This window comes from Melanostigma gelatinosum, assembly GCF_949748355.1.
Source record: "Melanostigma gelatinosum genome assembly, chromosome: 20".
In the NCBI taxonomy this organism is placed as follows: domain Eukaryota; kingdom Metazoa; phylum Chordata; class Actinopteri; order Perciformes; family Zoarcidae; genus Melanostigma; species Melanostigma gelatinosum.
Window position 1 is genome coordinate 2218258 of NC_136653.1, and position 22872 is coordinate 2241129.

Sequence of the window (22872 nt, forward strand, 5' to 3'; positions counted from 1 at the left end):
TTTTCATGCTTTGATTTCTGTCTATATTTTGTATTCTTTGCGGTTGCCCCCCTGGCACGTTCATTTAAATGTCTGTATTTTGCCGTTTCTTATGTGCAATTTATGAAATTGTACATGTGAAAAAATATATACGCACAAACAGATGGTGTTTTGGACCAGATGTACTCAAACCGAAGACTATGTTATCCAATGTAATACGTAAAGAAATAAATACATATGTACACAATATATACAAAGTTAGGATTGAACGATATAAATAGCTTGAACTGAATGTAACAGTGTGCAGACAGGCTTCCAGAATTGAAGGCTTTATTTATAACACAGCATCTTCTTTACCATATAACTGTTTACAATGAGAAACATTGCAATAAATACAGTTTAGGAATACAAAGGGAATAATATGAAAATATAGCTCATATAATGGAACAAGGAAGTCAGTCTATATAGTCAGCTTGGGTTTGGTCACCTGCTCTGTCTGAGCAGCCACCATGCTCATCATTAAAAGAAGAAGAAGAAGAAGAAAACACTACCTCGTGATTAAATGTAGTAAAAAACAGCAGGATCACAAACCTTTGCTGAAAACAGACGCACCACTGAGAGGAGCAGCCTTTTGTTGAATTCATTTCACATGGATCATCAGCCCAATTTCATTTCAGGAATACAAACACAGGAATGCAGCAGCTTCGCCTGATGCTGCACCATCGCTCCACAAAGTTATCACTACGTCAGTGTTCCATCATTAAGATACCCTTTAAAAAGTGGGTATTAAAAAGCTCAAAACATTCCCATCACTGTATCTCATTATTCTACGCCACTACAGCTTCTGACAACCTTTGCTGCTCAGATCAGAGAGTGTAGGTGAAGAAGGAAAGCACTCAGGGCAACAGTTCTTTGTATGTTTCAAGAGAAGAAAAAGACTAGTGAGGATAGTGAGACTCTTGCTCTGTTGTGTAGTTGATAAAACACACTCGTTAATACTGGTTTGGAGCTGGAGCGCTCCACTAATATTCAATGCCATGCTCATTGTATTGGGAGCTGTAGTCCTCATGGTAAGGTCCGTGGTACTCGTCCTCCTGAAACTCAGCCTGATAGTCACTGTCGCTGATCTCCGAGCCGTTGGTGCCGGTGCCCTGACTGCCGTTGGCGTGGATGACCGGCTCTGTCGGGGGGGCGCAGTACTTGGGGTCGTAGACCTGTCGACCCAGACCATACACACTCATACCCCTCTGAGACGCCACCTTGTTGGTGCCCATCTGGAGGGAGATGGTGGAGTTGTCCATCGGCTGCTGCGCCACCTTCTGGTCATAGATGTCTCTGCGGGTACCAGGGGCTGACATGCCCGCCTGCAGGACACCAGGAGGCAGCAGACATTTTAGCACATGATGAAGGTAGTATACATATACTTCCCTTGTACTAAAGGCTGTTTCGGACTAATTCTTATTATTCCACACCTGAAGGACAACATTTGACAATTTAAAGGATTAGTTCAACATCTTAAATCATCACTGCAACATGGTTACATTGTGAATCGTAACAAAAAAAACATCTTTAACTTCCTCCTGTCTATCAATCCATTTTTGCTTTTACCTCCCAGGTTTTTAATATCTGTCTCTGAGGATTCTGCCTTCATCCCGATACTCCAGAGGTGAAAGGAATTCACTTTCTGCTGCTCACAGCTTTGAAAAATGACTGAAATTACAATTACCGTCTCTCGGTGGTAGGCCTCCACCAACCAGACAAGCTGCAGTTTGCATCCACATCGTCCAAAGTGTCATCACTTCATTTAAAACTTGTAGACATTTGTGTGAAATTATTGTAATTAACATTTAAATTCTTGAGTTCTGGATAAAAATGTCACAATGACTTTTGACCACCGAATTCTAATCAGTTCAACGTTGAGTCCAGGTGCCGTTTGTGCCAAATTTATATTACTTTCACTGCCTTATTCTATTTGATCCACTGCTGCGGTTATTATTGGTAGTAATTACTTTTCTATTGTTATTATTACTCCTACTACTATCATGATATGCATAATTTCTTATTGATTATCATTATTATGTTATGTTGTTCATTCTGTACACATGACATCTATCACACAGGGACCCTCGTCTGTTGCTCTCCCTGAGGTTTCTTCCTCTTTTCTCCCCGTTAAAGGGTTTTTGGGGGAGTTGTTCCTGTTCTGATGTGAGGGTCCCGGGACAGAGGATGTCACTGGTGTACAGATTGTAAAGCCCTCTGAGGAGAATTTGTGATTTCTGAGATTGGGTTATACAAATAAATGTAACTTTTGCTGCAAAATGTTGTGTTGTGTACACATCATCCAGCAAGTCGCTGCAGTGGCCAATCACATACATTCCTGTATGCAACTGAAGAGAGGATTCCTACGACTCGCCACAAAAGTAAAATAGAGTTGTAAAGTCCTGCGTGAGAGTATTCTAAATCCCTGTGCAGTGTTTTGGAGTCTGATAAGCCCTCATAATCATAACTGTTACTCCCTCTGGACGTCCTGGTCCGTTATCATGTCTCACAGGTGTTTGACACAACATGCCGCCGCCACAGCTCCTTGTTTGATTTAATGCAGGCTGATCCGGTATGAATCCACATATTTGTCAATGCCGTTATCGGCACAACTAAATTCCATTCACCTTCAACTTGTATCGGGGTTGGTGCAGAAATCTCAAGTCAAACCTGGAGACATAAAGTCAAACTATCTGCATGAACAGATACAGAGACAATCCTCCACATAACATTTGTTGTTTTAAGGAGGTATTGAACATAAACAGATCCTAGTCGAGCAGCATTACAAGAGAAGCAGGCTTTAACCTGGCTGGCTCCTTTGTTGGTTCCCATCTGCAGGCTGATGGTGCTCTGGTCATAGGGTTTGTCAGTCTGAGTCTTCGGATCATACAGATGTCTTCTGGTTCCATAAGCAGTCATTCCAGCCTGACTCGCACACTTGTTTGTCCCCATCTGAGGGCAAAAGACCAGCGATAGGATCTCACCAAATGCAATCACATATCAGCCCAACTTCTTTATTGCAGAATTGCGGCAGTGTATGGTTGATTGCGTGCAGCGTAATGTCTCAGGGAGACATCGATTATTGTTTCAATGTATGTTTTAAATCTCCTTTACTTTTGCCTTTATGCTTTTAATGGTTTCATGTGAAGCACTTTGAATTACCTTGTTGTTGAAATGTGCTGTACAAATAAACTTGCCTTGCCTTTGAAGTAACTCTAAGAAGAAGCATTGGCATTGTAAATGAAGGGAATTGAAACTGTGTCTTTATCCCCGTGTCCGTCATTGCATTGACTGGCTGTTTGCTCTGCTTTAAAGAGACCAACCTTTGTTTCACTGCAGGAGAAATAGGACTCTCTAGGGACAGTGCTGACCCGGTTTATTTCTCTAAAGTGGGTATATTTACAGCTACAAACAAAACATCAGCTCTCAGGGACATCAGCCTAAAGATATCGGTTCATGTGTTGGCTCTAAGAACCACTTCATCACCAGTCACAGTTACCTGCAGTCCAATGACACATTGACCGGCCTTGATCTTCTCATCGTCAAAATGTCGAGCTTGTTTGTCTGCATATTTCACCCCGATATCGATCTTTGAGTCCATACCTTTGGTCTTTGCCTGACAGAGAGGACATGCTAGTCAAAGGACGTTGCATTTGTTTCCTATAGCAGTAGAACATGTGCTCCTCAGCACTCTGTGTTCACTCACCATGCTGGCCAGTGCAAGCATTGTGGTCTGGACTTGAGTCATGTTCCCGTTTTCAAACAGGTCATTGGCCTCAAAGATGTCATTGGGCTTCAGGCCATAGGCCAGGATAGCTTTGATGAAATTCCCAAGGTTTTCCAGCTGCAGAAAAAAGAAAAACAAGGAGTGATGGGGGCAGGGAGTCCACCACAGCACAAATAATGCTGTCAGTGAGAAGCAGTGAAAGCTTCAGGAATGCTGGGAGCTTCTCGACTCTTTCCACTTCACAGGTCTCACCTTGTGCCAGTTCAGCTGGGAAAGGTTGATTCTCTTTACTGAACCAGTCTGCAGCTTGTTAATCAGTCTGAGAGGAAAGAAACAAATCTATCAGAACTAAATGTGATCGAGCAACTATGGAGGGTACAGATACACAGACAGCACACAGTAAGACAGACAGTATACAGACACAGACATATAGAGACAGACACACAGACATATAGAGACAGACAGACAGAACTTACTCGCAGAGGATGACTCCATCCTTTAAGCCTTTCTGGAAGTTCTCTCCAATAGACATTCCTGTCACCTCCTCAACCCAGAAGCGGAGCTCCTCCTCCCTTTGGAGGTCATATTTCAGAGCAATCTGAGAAATAAAACATGTTTAATCTACATTCCACATTGGGAACAAAAACAGTGAATATCAATAAGAACTGCGGCACTGGATTTAGCAGCTCTGTACAATGAGAGAAAGAGATTTTGAGTTAAAATGTAGATTTACTGCGGATTCATTTCCCATCAGAAACCCAGCTGGCATACCCTAACTATGAGCTTCAGTAACAGAGACTAGGTCTGAACCAGGGTCTGATTTCACGAGCCAGTACAGTAGATACTCGTGTGATTCCCTGATAGAGACGGTCCATAGGTACTTCACATCCTGACACACAGACCAGAGACTCAAAGCAATAACTATGGGACTACTTAGACTATAATTCAGACCAGACCGTTAGATACACATCGAAGCTTATTGGGCCTGACTAGTTCTCTATTATTAGTAGAACTTATATGTCTTGTGTGGGTTGAATAAATGTAGAAGACTGCAACAAAAACAAGAAACAGCAAAAGCTTTAAGTTGCTCAGCTTTGTTCTCTCTAGTCCAGGGCCTCCTGGAAGAACTTGAGCTCCAATGATATTCTCTGTAGACGATTCAGAGGTGACTAAAGTTTCTAAACCTGTAAGCTCTTGTATGTGTCAAGTATCTTACTTTTTCTTTGACTAATTCAGCAATCAGACCGTTTTTTCCTTTTCTTTCAAGCTTTACATTTCATTCCACCAATCCTGTCACTTTTGTAGAGTACCAAGCACAGCGCTGTAGCTGCCTTGCAGAACAGCGGTCTAAAAGTGTGCATTGCTATGTTTCATACAGTATGATTCATCCAGGGTAGGAAATTTACATATTTTTTAGGGGGCAATTTTTGCCCCCACTGACTGAAATCCAGGGCATTTAAAAAAAATTGTTGGCACTTTTTGAAACTTGTGAAATAACATTTAACCTTTGTTCAAAACAATAAATATACTTATTTAGGCTTACAGTATATGAGCAATTGTCATCAAATAGCAATAAGACTATTAGGCAGTAGTCTACAGATTCAGTGTGTTTTTTGAACAAAAAACAATCATATTCAATTTTATTATTATTTATTTGTGGTTATTTATTGTTATTATTACATTTTTTGAACAACTATTAACAATTATTAAGTCAACAATGCCTTGATTACATATACATCAGTCATTGTATGGAATTATTGAGAAAGATATTTTTGTAGCACCTTCAAAATTTAAAAAATGTTCCATTTGAAGGTCCAAATTCAGTTCAGAGTTTTTTGCTGAGTAAAATATCTTAATTGACTGACAGTCAGGTATTATTCATTAGCAACCCTCAAATCAAAGAATAAAGACACTTTGCGCACAATTTAGGTGTATTTTCCCTTTAACTCACGAGATGCAGGTAGCATGTTTTATACTTAATGTGAATATAATTCATTTAATCTAATTCCCATTATGCAATATGTATACTTTGTTGGCATCTTATTCTGAAAACCGGATATTCGTCTGTCTGAAGAAACCGGATGTTGTCTCACATTAATCATCCACAGAGCTTCCAGAGAGCATCCACAGGGCCTCCAGAGAGCATCCACAGAGCATCCACAGGGCCTCCAGAGAGCATCCACAGAGCTTCCACAGGGCCTCCAGAGAGCATCCACAGGGCCTCCAGAGAGCATCCACAGGGCCTCCAGAGAGCATTCACAGAGCATCCACAGGGCCTCCAGAGAGCATCCACAGGGCCTCCACAGAGCATCCACAGGGCGTCCACAGAGCATCCACAGGGCCTCCACAGGGCCTCCAGACAGCATCCAGAGGGCCTCCACAGAGCCTCCACAGAGCATCCACAGGGCCTCCACAGGGCATCCACAGAGCATCCACAGAGCCTCCACAGGGCGTCCAGAGAGCGACCAGAGAGCATCCACAGGGCCTCCAGAGAGCATCCACAGAGCCTCCACAGAGCATCCACAGAGCCTCCACAGAGCATCCACAGAGCCTCCACAGAGCATCCACAGGGCCTCCAGAGAGCATCCACAGAGCATCCACAGGGCGTCCACAGGGCCTCCACAGAGCATCCACAGGGCCTCCAGAGAGCATCCACAGAGCATCCACAGGGCCTCCAGACAGCATCCACAGGGCCTCCAAAGAGCATCCACAGAGCTTCCAGAGAGCATCCACAGGGCCTCCACAGAGCATCCACAGAGCATCCACAGGGCCTCCAGAGAGCATCCACAGAGCTTCCAGAGAGCGCCCACAGGGCCTCCACAGAGCATCCACAGGGCCTCCACAGGGCCTCCACAGAGCATCCACAGGGCATCCACAGAGCATCCACAGGGCCTCCAGAGAGCATCCACAGAGCATCCACAGGGCCTCCACAGGGCATCCACAGGGCCTCCAGAGAGCATCCACAGAGCCTCCACAGAGCATCCACAGAGCCTCCACAGGGCGTCCAGAGAGCATCCACAGAGCATCCACAGGGCCTCCACAGAGCATCCACAGGGCCTCCAGAGAGCATCCACAGAGCCTCCACAGAGCATCCACAGAGCATCCACAGGGCCTCCACAGAGCATTCACAGAGCATCCACAGGGCCTCCAGAGAGCATCCACAGGGCCTCCACAGGGCCTCCACAGAGCGTCCACAGGGCCTCCACAGAGCCTGAATGCATCATAATGGAACTGAAGGGAACGTTCGTTCTCCTTCCGTCAATGTTTACACTGTAACATAATAGATCAGCGTCTAGAAAAGCGTGAATGATGTCCCGATTGCATATTTGACTGAATATTGACCGATAACGATCGTCAGTAAAACTGTATTTCACACTGTGATGGTTACTGTTAAACTGTGTAGTTAATCCGCGGTTCACATGTGTGCTGAACCACGAGGAGGATCAACAGTGGTCCGTCACACCACTACTTCCAACACAATAATAAACATATTACCAAATGTGTTTGCAGGAAGACACAGGAAGGCCCAGGCCCCAGATAAAGTAATGAATGTCACTGTAATGTGGTCGATACGTGCTCTGGTATTAATCAGTGCTGCATCAAAACTAGTGTGCATCACTCAGGATTTTTTATATTATCATTAGTTTGCTGATTATTCTGTCTATGATTGAATCATTCAGTAAAACAGAGAAAATGTTTGGCATTTTTGGAGTAAACGGATTAATTTATTATCAAAAGTTTAGTCTCTATGACTCACTGACTAATTGCTTGAGCTCCAATCAAAACCAGAAATGGTGGTATTGCCCATAACCACAGTACTACTGTGTTTACAACAAGAAATGTGGCTTTAGGTTGGACACTATCGTGTTATAACAATCACACAGAGTAATTAAACAGATATATATATACCAAACTAAAGCAGCTAGCAGCTGATTGCTATCAAACCCCAACAACCTATTCATCAAAATGTGTTCATTTCGTAACATTGGAACATAGGTAACATTGATCAATATTCATCCGCTTAAGATGTTACACACTATGTAGAAGCCTTCTGATTGGTCAATGCCTCCCAGCTAAAGTGGGATGGTGGGGTTCATAAAACGTAGCTATAAATGAAACGGGAGAGAGAGATGGAAAGTACAGTGTGAGGAAGTGGAAAAAAATTTCTTCCTTAATTGTATGCCAATAATACATCAATGTGAGGCATTGAAGTTTTGGCAATGAATATTAGGTTAGAAAATGCTAAATTTGACATGACTTAACATGACATCGGTATAAACCACGCACGCAGAGATGGATGGTGGCTCAGACTCAGATAATGACGTCTCTGTTCACCTCCAGGCTGTGGTGAAAGCTTAGAGCTCCTCTCATACTGTCGGGGCTTAAAACTGTCACTTAGGAATTGGTGGGAGGGGCTTCTTGTCTGTGGAGTTTGACAACACAGAGGCCAAAGAGCTGCAATGATTAGAGAGGGGGGTTTCTCTTCTTCACTTCTCCCAGCAGTGACTTTCGAGGAAGATTGCCAAGAGCTCTCAGAAAAAAAATCAGGCAGTGGAAAAAGGGATTTCATTCTTTTGATGGAACCATTAGACTGATCTGGTTATGATTTGAGCCGGCTGGAAGTGAAAACCAGACAAACTCCTCCCTATTACATCTCTGTACCCAAAAGCATTTTTTGATGACAACACAAAACTGCACACATTTCAAAAATAGGTTGAGTCCTACACACACATCACAATGCATAGTCAGGGGTTATGTAGTCGCAACCGGTCCAACCAAAGTGATAGTACAGTGAAGTGTGAGAACAAAACCACCCAACCACAGAGGCTCAACCGCGTGATGAACCAAGGCTGAGCAAACAGAGCGGCTGCTGTTCAGTGAAGATGGAGGCACGCAACATACCACGCACTGTGGTTAGGGGAGCCATGTCACCAACTCAGGAGGGAAGAATGCTGGATGGAGGGCAGCCACTACTCATTCTTTTCTGTATAAATGAATCTGTCACTGAACAATAAATCACTTTTTGTTTAATTGTTTAGTATACTAAACGCTATGCCATTGCAATTTTCCAAAACACGTGGTAATGTTTTATCCTTCCAAGAGCCCTGAACTCAAATATATTCAGTTTACCACAATATAAAACGAAAGTTACGAATGTAACTACGGTTCTATGAATCCTGGATGACCGCCAGAGGCAGTGCTTCACACTGGATATCTTCCGTCGCGCGCATGCGCAGGTCGAATATTTATATCAACAAAGTCACGTGTGACCTCGGATGACCCCCGTCGTCTATAAGTTCCGGTGTCATCCTGAGCTCAGTCCTATGGAATCTTCTGGCGAGTTCACGGGATTCCGAGTGACCAAGAACTCTGGCGGTCATCCAGGATTCATAGAACCGTAGTTACAGTCGTAACTTTCGTTCTATTTCATCCTTACTGACCGCCAGAGGCAGTGCTTCACACTGGATGACTTATACCAAAAGAGTCACGAGGAAGCACAGTAACTACCTCTTATAGCTCCGGCAGAGAAAATTGGCCAAAGAACCCTCCCCAGTGGGTGAGCGTTTGGCAACGTTAACTCTGTAGTGTTTGGTGAATGTGCTCGGTGATGCCCATGAGGCCGCCGCACATATATCCCCCACAGGCACACCACTCAGGCTTGCCCTCGGTGTGGAGACACTCTTGGTAGTGACCCTTCACCCCGGATGGCCGAGCGCAGCCGCTCGCCTTGTATGTATCGGCAATGGCCTCCACTATCCAGTGGGACAGGTGCTGTTTCTTCTTTTTTTTAAAGGAGCACAGCCCTTCTTAGGCTCACCATAACTGACTATGCAGGCGGTGGCTTCCACATAAGTTCTGAGGGCCCACACTGGGCACAGCAGCCTTGACCTCTCCTCTCCCGATGAGGGAGGGGGGGGTCAACTTTGCCAGCTGGATAGGCCGGTTTATATGTGAACGTATCCACCCCCTTGGGAGAAACACTGCCTTAGGCCAGAAAGTGACACCCAAGCCATCTGAGTTCCACCTCAGACATGATTCTTCCACTGATAGGGCATGCAGCTCGCCCCCACATTGAGCTGAATTGACAGCAAGGAGAAAACCGTCTTGCCGATAGCCATCTCGGCTCCGCCTGTGCCAGGGGTTCAAAAGGAGACAAGCATAAGGTGTCCAGTACCAAGGGTAGGTCCCATGCAGGGGAGACCGGCCCTTATCCAGGAGGGACTGTAGAAACTCAGTACAGCAGGCACGGGGCGCTGTACTGGGACCTTGTTCTGAGCCGCACACCAGTCGGAGAACAGCTTCCACCTGTTTCTTGTACTGCAGGCAGGTAGACCGCGCACTGGCATTCAGAATAGTCCGTCAGACTGGTTCTATGCAGCCACTCAGCATCCGGTCGGGCCCTCCCGTGACCCCTAATTGAAGGCGGCAGGGATTGGAATGCCAAATCCGACCCTCTAGTTGCGACAGGAGATCCCTCCTGTCGGGGAAGAACTCCGACAAGCTTATAGCAAAAGCAGAGGGAATGGTGGAAAGGCATAAAGAAGATCCTCTGGCCACATGTGAGCCAGGGCATCTTGACCCAGAGGGCTGGTCCTCTCCGTCAGGGAGACCCAGTGGGGGCAGTGGGTCGACACGTCTGGATGCAGCCGCCACTCTCACGGTGGAGGCTTGTAACGGAACAGGAAAACCACAACCTTGTTCCATTCTCCTGGTGGGTACATTGCCCACAGGCTGGTCAGGCGAGGGGCCTCCCAAGTCAGAAGGCCACGGTGATCCCCGTAGCAACTTCTGCAGATCTGGTGCCCCATCGATAGTTCATGGGAAATCACAGCAGAGGTGCTGTCCACCGGACAAGCACATGCTTTCCCTTCAAACATGGAAGGAAGTGCTCGAGCGCTAGCTCTAGAACCTGGACCTGCGGTCTTTCAGCAGACAACTGCCCCCAGGCTGTCCTGTTCTGTTACCCTGCCTTGAGAGGCAGGTATCTGTTGTGACAATCTCCTGGTGGAATGGAACCGAGCCCCTGGGGCTCGGTTCCTGGGACACTGTTCGCCAGATATGCACTCCCTCCATGGGGATAGTGAATAGGCACTGTTTCGATAATATTATTGCCCTGTATCTGTGCCACTTGGCATCCAAGTGAAGGCTGTTCAGCCACCCGCAAACCCAAGGGAACGACAGTTGAGGCAGCTGTCAGTTTACCCAATAGTCGGCGAAAAGGATGTAGGGCAACCGTCTGCCCCCTCGGAAGAGGGAGAGGTTGTGGGGGCCGTTGGCTACATGCTGGGGCGACAGACAGGCCCTCCTAGGGCCACACTAATGAAGGTTATGCTCTGAGAAGGGCTCAGGTAGCTCCTCTCCATGTTCACCTTGAGGCCCACCGGGCCACGTGAGAGAAGGCGAGCAGTGTCCTGTGGCGCCTGAAGCCGGGATGGCGCCTAGGTCAGCCAGTCGTCTAAGTACGGCAGTATGTTCACGCCCTGCGATTGTAGGGGGAAAGGACAGCAGTAACACACTGTGAACACCCATGGGGAGATGGGAGAGTCCGAATGGAAGCACCCAGGACTGAAAGTTGTGGTGATGCACCATGGGAACAGGCATCGATAGACGTGAACCACTCTCCCTTGGAAATCCGCTGATGGGAGAAAGAACCCCGACAGCCGGCCTGGAGACATCTCCTGGCACCCCTGCCGGGGGGGACGGGGACGTAAGTAGGGTTGTATAGGTAGCGGTCCGGCCTCTCAGCAGGACGCCGAGGCCTGTTGCGGCTACTAGGGTAAGCTGGAGGCTGAGAAAACGGCCTTGTGGGCCAAAGTGGGACCCCTAGGTCTGGGGGTGCAGGCATGTCCCTGCAAAGACCAGAGAACTGCTGCCTGGTCTGGCTAGCTCTAACAGTCCGCTGAAGCGCTTGTACAGCAGCTGACTCGAACAGCTCACCAGGTTCCACTGGGACAGTATGGAGGGTCCTCCTACATGTCTCAGATAGGGGTGACTGCGCCAGCCAAACCTGGCGGCGAGTCTGAACCAGGGTGGACATCATACATCCACGTTCCCTCGATATGAGCGCAAACGCCTGCAATGAAGCATCACTGAGCAGAAGCGTCGAAGTAGCCCGCTGCAGAGAATCTGCGAGGGAAAGCATGAGGTGGGAGAGGGAGTTGTCGATACGGTGCACAGCGCTGCTGTGTCATAAGCCCTGGATAGCAGGTCATCTTTGACCCGACATTGGGTCGAGGGCACCTGGCGTCGGGCCTCAGAGTCTCCTCAGGGGAAACTGATGGACGCCATAGTCGTCTAACTGGCTGGCATACGTGCAAGGCCAGATTTGCCACCTCCTGCATGGTCTGATGTAAGGCGGGAGAGAGCCCTGGTGTCTCCACCATGCACGCAACTCCCTCAGATATTCCTCGGAGGGAGGAACAGAAAAGGTGGTGAGGGCGGGAAGGCGCCTGAAGAAGGCACTCACAGGTGGATGTTCCAGCTGCTGTGTATGCCAGGCGTGCAAGCGCCATACAAATGACCAGGGTAGGTTGGGCTGGATTCAGCTGCCCTGACAGGGGGAGGTAGACCTCCCGCATCAGGTGTTCCACTTCGGCCAGCCTAGCAGACCTTACTGCTCAAGGCGTGATGCCGCAGGTCCTGCCTGGGTTCTCCGAGAGGCCCTGCCTCAGAAGCTCGAGGCTAGGGCAAGAGGTCAGGGCCGTCCTCCGGCTGAAGAGGAGCTATACAGGTCCTACAGCCGGGAGAGTTTAACATGGCCGCGATTCTGGTGGAACCCTTGTCCCACTAGTTTATGCGGAATTCCAAATCAGTCCGAGTGGGAGCGCTCTGCTGAATGTTGAGAGAACAGGCAGGGGGCAGTCAGTGGCGAGTGATCCTTCGGACACTCTTCCCTTGGCCAGCCGCTGCGGATATTGGTGACCCACCAGTTAGCCTGAGTGAGAGCACTCTGCTACTGTGGAAACAGGTCAGGCAAAGTCCTTATAGTGAGAGGGGCGAGGACACTCTCTAAGCTCACTCTCTTCACTAAGATAGTTGCTGCAGATATTAGTGTCCCACCAGTTAGCTTGAGCGAGAGCACTCTGCCACTGTGGAAACAGGTCAGGCAAAGTCCTTATAGTGAGAGGGGCGAGGACACTCTTCACTAAACTAGTTGCTGCAGATATTGGTGTCCCACCAGCTAGCTTGAGCGAGAGCACTCTGCCACTGTGGAAACAGGCCAGGCAAAGTCCTTATAGTGAGAGGGGAGCGAGGACACTCTCTTCACTAAGCTAGTTGCTGCAGATATTGGTGTCCCACCAGTTAGCTTGAGCGAGAGCACTCTGCTACTGTGAAAAACGGACAAAAAGAACACAGTCCTTACAGTGAGAGGGGAGCGAGGACACTCTTCACTAAGACAGCTGCTGCAGATATTGGTGTCCCACCAGTTAGCTTGAGCGAGAGCACTCTGCCACTGTGGAACAGGTCAGGAAAACAGTCCTCATAGTGAGAGGGGAGCGAGGACACTCTCTTCACTTGGACAGTTGCTGTAACTCTTGGTGTGCTACCAGTTAGCCTGAGCGAGGGCACTCTGCTAACTGATATCCGCTACCGATATGTCCATAATGTTTACAACAATCAATGGACACAATCCGAGTATTAGCTTAGTCTAGTTAGCCGGAGCGAACTCGACAGCCGTAATGCGTAAAAACCATCAATGGGCACAACCTTAATGTTGATTTAGTATAACTAGCATTCACCGAGTTAGCCTGAGCGAGCACATTCCGCTAACTGTGATCGTTGTAATGCTACAAAGTTGATGGCCACAGCCCCAGTACCAGCTTTGTTTAGCTAGTTTCCCACTGAGTTAACCTGAGCGGGGACGCTCTGTTAACTGTGACAGCCGTAAGGATACAAAGTTGATGGCCACAGCCCCAGTATCAGCTCTGTTTAGCTAGCTTCCCACTGAGTTAACCTGAGCGGGGATGCTCTGTTAACTGTGACGGCCGTAAGGTTTACAAAGTTGATGGACGCAGTCCCAGCTAGCATCTCACCAAGTTAGCCTGAGTGAAGACACTGCTAACTGCGAATTACGTCAGATGTAAAGATTAAATCCCCATGGACACAACGCCAATGCCGATCTAGTGTCTCACAAAGTTTGCCTGAGCAGGAACACTCTGCTAACTGTGATAGCCGTAACACTGTGAAGGGCGGGCCGACAGCGTAATTCTACGCTCTCGTTAGCGCGCCACTCGATTAACTAGAGCGGAAGCGCTCTGCCAACCCCGGAACAAACAACTGTTATAGAAAACAATGTTAATCGATCTTACCGATTGCTGTCATCACGACTTAGCTGGCCCTTATCAGACTGGTGACGACCGATGATAGGGGCGTCCACCAGTCCGGGGCTCGATGTCCGAACGGCGAACACACCGTTCCCTCCGAAGAGGGACAGCTCGTCGCAGCCTTTGGAGGGCGAGAGAACCGCAACTCCGACCGGTGGTCACAAGGCTACAGCGACGAGCTCTAATATGTCTTGATCGTAGACACATCCTTGTTTATGCTACCATGGTAGCTAACCTGTGTCGCGAGAAGATGAAAAGGACTGAGCTCAGGATGACACCGGAACTTATAGACGACGGGGGTCATCCGAGATCACACGTGACTTTGTTGATATAAATATTCGACCTGCGCATGCGCGCGACGGAAGATATCCAGTGTGAAGCACTGCCTCTGGCGGTCAGTAAGGATGAAATAGAACAGAGGAACGCAAGAGAAGCCGAACTGGATCCTGATGGATTCGTATTTGTCTGCACTAATTGGCCTGGGTTGTTCTTTAAGATGACCATTACATGATGTTCCTTCCATTCTGACACTTCTACAGTTGTAGATTCAATTCAATTCATTTTGTTTAGCCCAATATCACAAATCACAAATTTGCCTCAGAGGGCTTTACAATCTGTACACATACGACATCCTCTGTCCCGGGACCCTCACATCGGTACAGGAACAAATATGATGTCATGTGTACAGAATGAACAACACATGTCATGCTATCACAGGACACCCTGAGCTGAGGCAGCCCTCTGCAGGCTGATCACACCTGGGTGTGTATCCCATGGTAGTCAGCCTAGACAGTAGCTGCTCTTCTCAGCCACACTCAGTGACTGCTGCCCTCCGACTCCTACCTGCCACAGGTGAGCTCAGAGAGCTGGACCACAGGTGAGCTCAGAGAGGTGGACCACAGGTGAAGAAGTTTCTTTTTTTACTTGAGCCTGAATCGGTTTATTGATTGGTCAGCTGATCTGATGCGTTTGCAAAAGTAGAGGCTGTACTGTTGTGGAAACCACTTAACTGTAATGCTGCGTTCACACCGGTCGCGTTGATTTTTTGACGCACTGCAAAAAAGCGTCCAACGCACTGCACAATCGCGTCCAACGCGCCGCCGGTCGTGTTCACACCAGACGCCGCAAAATCTCGTAGCGCCGGAGAGGGGGCGTAGTTTATCGTCCTGGAAGCCTCCATCTGGCCGCCATTTATTTCCGCTGTCAACCGTGAAAGGAATAAGGACAATTGCTGCTTTGTACGTGTTGTGGAAGTCCCTCAAACATCGGAATGCCAAACGCCGTCATGTCTGGTTCATAATATTGTTCAGAGGAGCTCCGTGGATTGTATCGAGCTGTATTCACTGTGTCTAGCAAGCCACCGGTCGCTGTTTACTACAGCTGTAGGAACACAAAATAAACTGATTTGGCTGTGATTCAACGGCAATAAACCGACAAAAAGGGACTCCGAAATAACTACGTAATGATGCCGATTTGTACTTGTCTTCTCCGACAAAAAGGGACTCCGAAATAACTACGTAATGATGCCGATTTGTACTTGTCTTCTCCGACAAAAAGGGACTCCGAAATAACTACGTAATGATGCCGCCGATTTGTAGGTTACTGGTCTTCTCAATGGAGCTCTGATGGATCGGTGCTAGGCTATGCTAACATCGTAGCAGCTCCACCAGCACTCAATAACGTCACGTAGACGTAAATACGGCAGCGTCTATTCATTGTTTGTACCGTATGGTTTACACACACACACACATGTATACACATAGTTTGGTCCGGTCTCTATTGATATGAGGTATCGTAGAGCTCTGGGTGAACACAGACTGCTACAGGATTTATTTCCTGATTCAACAACGGCAGGAAGCCAGTGATGACAGGGGGAGCAACTCAACGCTGATAGGCTATCGCGCCACAGCATCACGTGATTATGTCACTGAAGTTGAAAAATTTCAACTCGCACGTTGGCGATTTTGCGGCGTCCACCGCGTCCACCCCGTCCACCGCACTGCAATAACGCGTCCAACGCGCCGCGGCATCGCAAAATCGCGGCGCGCCAGTCTCATCGCGTCTGTGCATAGACTTTGTATGTAATCTCGACGCACGTCAAAAAATCAACGCGACCGGTGTGAACGCAGCATAACAGTAATAATGTTGTAATTAGACAAAATACCTGCGTAAATAAGAGTACCAGTTGAAACAGCAGCTCTACTTTAATTGTCTATTGGTGTCATGTCATTACAATAGGACACCAGGCCCTCCATGGTGGGGCACAGAACCAGCCAGTGTTCTCTACAGTAAGCATCAGGTGGTTGAAACTGTGATTGTATTATTTCTACACATCTGACAGTTGAGATGCAGCGCCAACGTTGTTGCGTAATGATGCTGGAGTTAGTAAGAATGTCCCGATTAGTAAATACAAAGTGAAGAGCCACAATAGTCGAATGGAAAGCAGAGGGACACATGTGGCGTTTGATAAAAGTCCTGAGCTGAAACATGATCTACCGTGTTTGAAAGCCTACCAATCACTTCAAAGACGAGTTCTATTTATCATCAATAACATAACCGGTTCACAGCTGCTGTATGCTTATCACTCACAACCTGAAATTTGGTTTAATTAAGTTTTGTGAGTGCAAAACAATATGCATTAATTACATGCTTAATTTAAATTCTGTAGACTTTTTATTTAAATAACCCTTCAAACCAGAATATCCTGTGATTTGTACAAATCTACTTTAATTTGAACCTTTCCACAACACCAGAGAAAGAGAGCCACAGGCTAACCTGAAACACATGTCTACTACGCAGGCCACAAGAACACTGAGGAGTGAGGCAGTGGGCAGAAGGCCCAGTGGATGGGGTCCCCCTCAAGGGGGTTCACCGAAGGGTTTCAGGAATGTGGTGTACGCAGCAGAGAAGAGCACGGGCTACTGATCACACCACATGAGGGCCCCTGCCTGACCTCCTTCTATTCACAGAGGTTTTACTGCAATGAACTGGGCCTGTGTGATTGCAGACAAAACACCAGTCATCCCACTTCACAGATGGATTTAAAATACAGATGCCTCTCACTGTAAAAGAGGGTATCCACCTGCCCACAAGGTCCTTTTCTTGTTTCTGCTACAATAAAAACTATCAAAAGACAGACGGACCGTGGAGGTGGTATGGACCAGCCCTCGAGGCAGATCTACTTCTTCATGCTCTGGACACTGTAGTCTGGCACTACAGTGACTCACTGCCGCCTCTCCAGGAACTGATATTATAAGACAATAGTTGGCAGTCGATATCTTTACAGCACCACACTTTGGCATATTTGGCATAATGTCATAACTGTTCCTTTTTTTTTACATTCTTTTGTGAGGTCATTTCTTTAAGGATTTAAACTGAAATTCTGGTCAGACCTTATATGTTGCACCTTTACACCAGACCATTTGTGTTTATTTGCATCAATGCCCAGTGATCGTTTCCTGTTTGATGTGAAGACACCCGAATGTCCTGAATGACAAAATACATGCTTTCTATTGGGGGGCAGAAAAGCACCCCTCTGGCAATGTGGTGGACATTGCTTTGGACTGTTGGGGAACTGTTCTGACATTTGATGTGCATGTGCAGCCAAGTGTGAATTCCTTTTGCGGGCATGGTTTCCACTGACTGACAGGGAAACGTGCCACTGGCCATTAGTTGTATGGGAAGTACTGGAAATAGGTCAATCATTAGTGCACAATGCCCAAATCGACAGCAGATGTGCAGGTTTTAGTCCCGGATGCATGGTAGTGTCTCCAAATGGTCCCAGGAAGGCCTTCTAAAATACTTGTAAATTACTTATGATCATGAAATTGAAGTATGTTCTACAAAAGAGGATGCTCTTTTGTCGAACATACTCCACCTCAACAGGAAAATAAGAAGATAGCTCCTCAGAGGGTCCACAGAGTGAGCATTAAAGTGCAGCTTCAGGTCATCAGATGGGATGTTTTCTGCAACCTTCAGCAATTTTCTGAGAAAGAAATTACCATTCGAAAAGCTGCCATGAGTATAACTTTCCATTCATTTATCCAATCACAATTTCCCATTCAAATAAATGCATCGGCTTTGTAATGACTCTTCATGATGGATTTGAGTAGTGTTGTCACGATACCACGATGGTGACTTTGTTACGATAGCCAGCCTAAATATCTCTGTACACATACTGACATGACACCACAGCAAAAACTTAAAACATCAGGAAAAGTAATGAACATGGAACTTCTAATTTTTATTACTAAAAATGTTGAAATGTAAAAATGTATTAATTGAGTCGGTAATAAGCTTTACTTGAGTTTGAGGAGGAGAGTGGTACTGCAGCAAAAACATTCTAATACATTCAGATGAATCTGTGTAAAATCAGGAAGACCCAACAACAACTGCAGATGTGCTTCCTATTGGTGACCGTCTGCTCTGTAATAGGTGTGAGTCTTTATTGGCCTCATGATTCCATTACAATTCACCTGACTCTCATTCAAATGCACAACAATTCTCGAGGCATCTCAATGTATTACCTCAATGTATTACATCCTCATTTTTTCATATCACTGCACTTGGATACTTAAAAATAACAAAACCAAAACATAAACCTAGGAATGCACCGATACGATACCAGTATCAGGGACTGAGTCAGATACTGTGCTCATGCACTCTTACTTGTAACAATAATCTGATTCAAACTGTTACCACTGCAGCAACATGGCATTAAATTGAGACTAATAAGCCACCCTGCTGCAACCATAACCAGAAGCACAAATCTATTGGATCAAATCCACAGTTAATAAATGAATAGCATTACCTGAGGCCTGTGTCTAGATGGTGTGCATTTTCACCATGCTATGTTTTGTGTTGTGATTTGGCAAAAGCTAATAGTGTATGCTACTTCAGCAATAACTAACATTAACATTAGGATAAACATTAGAATTAAGCCCCAACTATTTCTTCCAAGTCGGACTGTTCCTGTCATGACGGACTTGGTTTCTTCAGGGCTCACAATAACTAAAGTTGGCTGGCAATAGTTTTTAGTTGCTGAAACTGAAATCACGGTTCCCATTTTCTGTCACCTTATATCAGTATCTGACACTTTGAATCTTGAATCTTTTGTGCTGATCCGATCCGTGAGTTTTATGCTGCGTTGCCCCACGTGTAATGACTCTACTCTACTGTGTAATGTACTGCACTGAACTGGAACCTAAAGCTAATGTGTCCACCCTCACTTCCTGGTATACAAAATACCAGTAGTGCCACTGATGGCAACCACAGGCCAAAGATTGTTTGCCAATGGCAACCTGGTAAACATTACTACCAGCCCTGTTCTTGTTTATTGATACTGACCTTTTTTGCATAATATTGATTTGACATAATTAGGGCCCGAGCACTGACATTCTTCGCCATGAAGAAAGAACTTGTTTATGAGGGGCCTTAAACACATTTAAAGTCCTGAATGTAGTTCTCATGTGATTTGAATGCTTCAGAGTGACAAGATAGCGCCCCCTACCAAATTTTGACGAGGCAGCCCTCGCATTACTTTTCACCGAGATAAAATGTATCACATGTCGACTTAAAAAAGTCTCTTGGGGCCATGCTCCAAACCCAACCGGAAGTCGGACATTTTTTATTTTGTATGAATTTTTTTTGTTTTTCTGCCATTTCCAGAAACTGTACTTTAACGAACTCCTCCTAGGAATTAATCAGAACAACTTCAAATTGAATCAGCACAATCTCAAGACCTTAGTTTTTAAACGTGATCAAAGGCTTCAGGTTTCATGGAACGACGTGGACGGTTTACCATCATTCATCAAGCTGCTGTAACTCGACTGTACTTTGTCAAAACTGTCCCAAACTTGACATGCTTAATGAGAGTCATGGCTTGAGGACTTCTGCATGCCAACATTAGCTCATAGCCATAGCGCCACCTACTGGCAACCATGGCCATAACAAGCAGGGTTTCAGAAATAGAGCGTTCCAAACACTGAGCGTACTAGGGAAGATCGGGGCATGCCTTCTGAAAAATGTGTGCTTTCCCTTATCTAAATATATGCATTTTAAAATGTTTGTAAAGCAGAAATTTGCCAACAATAGTTTTAAAGCCATGTCAGTAGGCATTAGTATAAATGACCTGTAAAGCAGTAAACAGTGGAGTCAGGTTACATGTTGCAATGAATGATCCACACTACATTCTGAAAATGCAGAAGAGACTAAAATGATCACAAAACATCTGCAAATGAAAGCTCACAGTGTTCAACTAACAGCAAGTTGACCCCACGTTTCTCTCTGACCTCTGTATTCTCAGCACAAACACATGTTGGTTTTGAGACCTGCATATACTTTGATTGTTATGCTACAAAAACTACAGTGCATATTAAGTTAATGTTCAGTCTTTACAGGCTTAAATTTTAAATAGTATTCATAGAGACACTCAAAACATTTGAGGTTGAAGCCCCTGCAAAATGAGCTGACGACATCGCTGCTCCACCCATGAAACACCGTCTAACTCGTGCAAGCAGTGTCTGATAGTCAAGGAAGTGCACGGCCTCATCACCCAGCGTCCAGCCGGTGACCTCGACATGCGCGAGAGCCAATCACTGCTGCTGCTACAGGAAAAAAATCATAGAGGAAACACTGGTTTGGTTAGAAAACAAAACCACCTAAAATATCATATGGCAATAAGAGTAGATGTGTTTATTTACAGCGCAACACCTAAAATAACGTAGTGAGGTCAACTTACAGGTTTGTAACTTTGTTATGAAGTACAGACTTTAATCAATCCTCACTTTAGCACGGATATGATGTTCCTAATGATGGATTACCAGACTCAAATTCACTTTAAGTCACACGGTAACACCAGTGAAACCCATTGGCGCTGAAGTGAATGGAAAAACATTTGAAATAACAGATATGACCTTATGCTTCAAAAATAATGATCAGCAATATTAAGTACAAGTGATCTGATTGAAAACATGCTGTAACTGTACTATGGTCCTTTTCTCTAGTTATCTTATTGAGACACAGCTGTATCAGCAGAATGTAGCCAGATGTGTGTGATCAACATGCACACTGATCTCCTTTAGACATTTCTACAATCCCGTCTAGAATAACATCAAATGACACTTTCTTTGCAATGCGGCCTCCAGTAGCCCTGCTGCAGATTTTCCTTCGTTATCATTTTTATTCAAAATATTTTAATTATAGAAAGCAACTACAATTACACTAGCTTTAAGTGTCGAATGACAAAACATATCTCAACATAAATGAATAGCTGTTGAATGTCTATAAGCCAGGACTCAGGCCTCAGCAGCCAGCCACACAGCCAGCTGGGCCCTCCTGCCTCCACCAACAATGATTACAGCAGCGCGCGAACCATGGCAAGATTGTTCACACTGCAAACACACGGTGCATCAAATCGAATCAATCCACTCATCAGCTTTAGTTCCTGGAATACGTTTGAAATGTGATCCAATCCACAAACAAAGAGTAGCGGACGGAAACTTTTCCCCATCATTGAGGTGAGTTCGGCCTATAGCGTCGACAATAATCACTTAATAACGGTACCGAACCCGTTACCGTAAAAACAGCCCACAGTTTGGACAACTTCCGTCAGCGATGAGAAGCTGGACTCCGACACATCTCAACACTGTGAATAGCGAGATAGCAACAGTTCAACGTTCTCTCATCTGCCCCCAGTCTCCGTCCATCTCCCCGCATGCAGTGAGCTCTCAGTCGGTTCTACACCAGCAGGAAAAGAGATTGTCGACATTCGGAGATTTCGGAAAGTTTAGGCCGCCTTTGCCAAATGCACATTAAAGTGTGACCGAGTGTTTCTCTGTGTCTGTGAAGATGGTGCGTTAGCTGAGCCTTTCTTGACGTCTGTTTCCCCCTCGACACACAAAGCTAGAGACGGGACTTCAACACTTACTTTGTTTCTAACTTCAGCAGATAATCCGTACGATGGCCCCTTGTTAAAATGTGTCATTTTCTTGAATTCGTTCGAAAACCCAGATGAATATCCTCAGCTACAATGTAGCTTAGAGCCGGCAGTGGAGAACTCCTCAAGCAGCAGCTGTTGGGCTCCTCTAAAAAGACAGAGCAGGAGGAAAGTAAGTCCGGTGGGCTTCACAGAGAGCAGCGAGAGACTGTTGTGTGCAGGACGGGCTCACCATGCAAACAACCTCCACCAATGATTGACGTGCCCACAACAGCCAATCAGAGCAGCCGAGGTGTATCGGGCTACTCCCTCTCCTGGTGCTCATCAAGGATGAACTTCAACACGAATCTATCTTTTATTATCTAAAATAATATTTTACTCATTGGGCTGACATTGACTGTATGTTGACATGAATAGAACTGCTGCGGCACAATGCTCTTTCACCATGAGTTAAAACAGTGATTGCTTACTGTGAATATATATATATATATATATATATATATATATATATATATATATATATATATATATATATATACACACACACACACACACACACACAGTAAACACACCATAAAGAAAGACAGAGCTTTGACAAACCTACAGACACCAAAACATAACCCAAAACCCCTTTAATCACACTCATGAACAATGAATCAGTCATACTGCACTGTCATTCCATCGACACTGTTGTTGTATTGTTGTATAGGGTTATGTTCATATATATACATATTGCACAGTCATTAAATGTTTATGCTTACATCTGTTCGACTTTTTTTGTTGTCCTTGTTTTTTATTTTTTATTTACTTTAATTTGAACGTGGAAAGCAATGAAAACCCAGAGTCATATTCCTTGTATGCGTACG

The 22872-nt window shown here is 45.8% G+C and overlaps 1 protein-coding gene across 1 annotated transcript; it reads right to left on the reverse strand.

The window, feature by feature from the left end:
- Window positions 1-300: 300 nt before the first annotated feature.
- Window positions 301-22195, reverse strand: cnn3a (calponin 3, acidic a). Its single transcript, XM_079292059.1, has 7 exons — window positions 21998-22195; window positions 4222-4343; window positions 3998-4064; window positions 3725-3862; window positions 3518-3634; window positions 2824-2970; window positions 301-1343 (listed from the first exon to the last, which is right to left on the reverse strand). The coding sequence occupies exons 1-7, from the start codon at window positions 22052-22054 to the stop codon at window positions 1002-1004; spliced, it is 990 nt and encodes a 329-aa protein (XP_079148185.1). The 5' UTR covers window positions 22055-22195; the 3' UTR covers window positions 301-1001.
- Between the last annotated feature and the right edge of the window lie 677 nt (window positions 22196-22872).

Coding starts and splice junctions, on each gene's coding strand:
- cnn3a (XM_079292059.1), bottom strand. CDS start 22,054: ATGACACATTTTAACAAGGGGCCATCGTACGGATTATCTGCTGAAGTT. Junction 3,635..3,724: donor TGCTTGCACTGGCCAGCATG/GTGAGTGAACAC, acceptor CCTCTCTGTCAG/GCAAAGACCAAAGGTATGGA. Junction 1,344..2,823: donor CCAACAAAGGAGCCAGCCAG/GTTAAAGCCTGC, acceptor GGTGTCCTGCAG/GCGGGCATGTCAGCCCCTGG.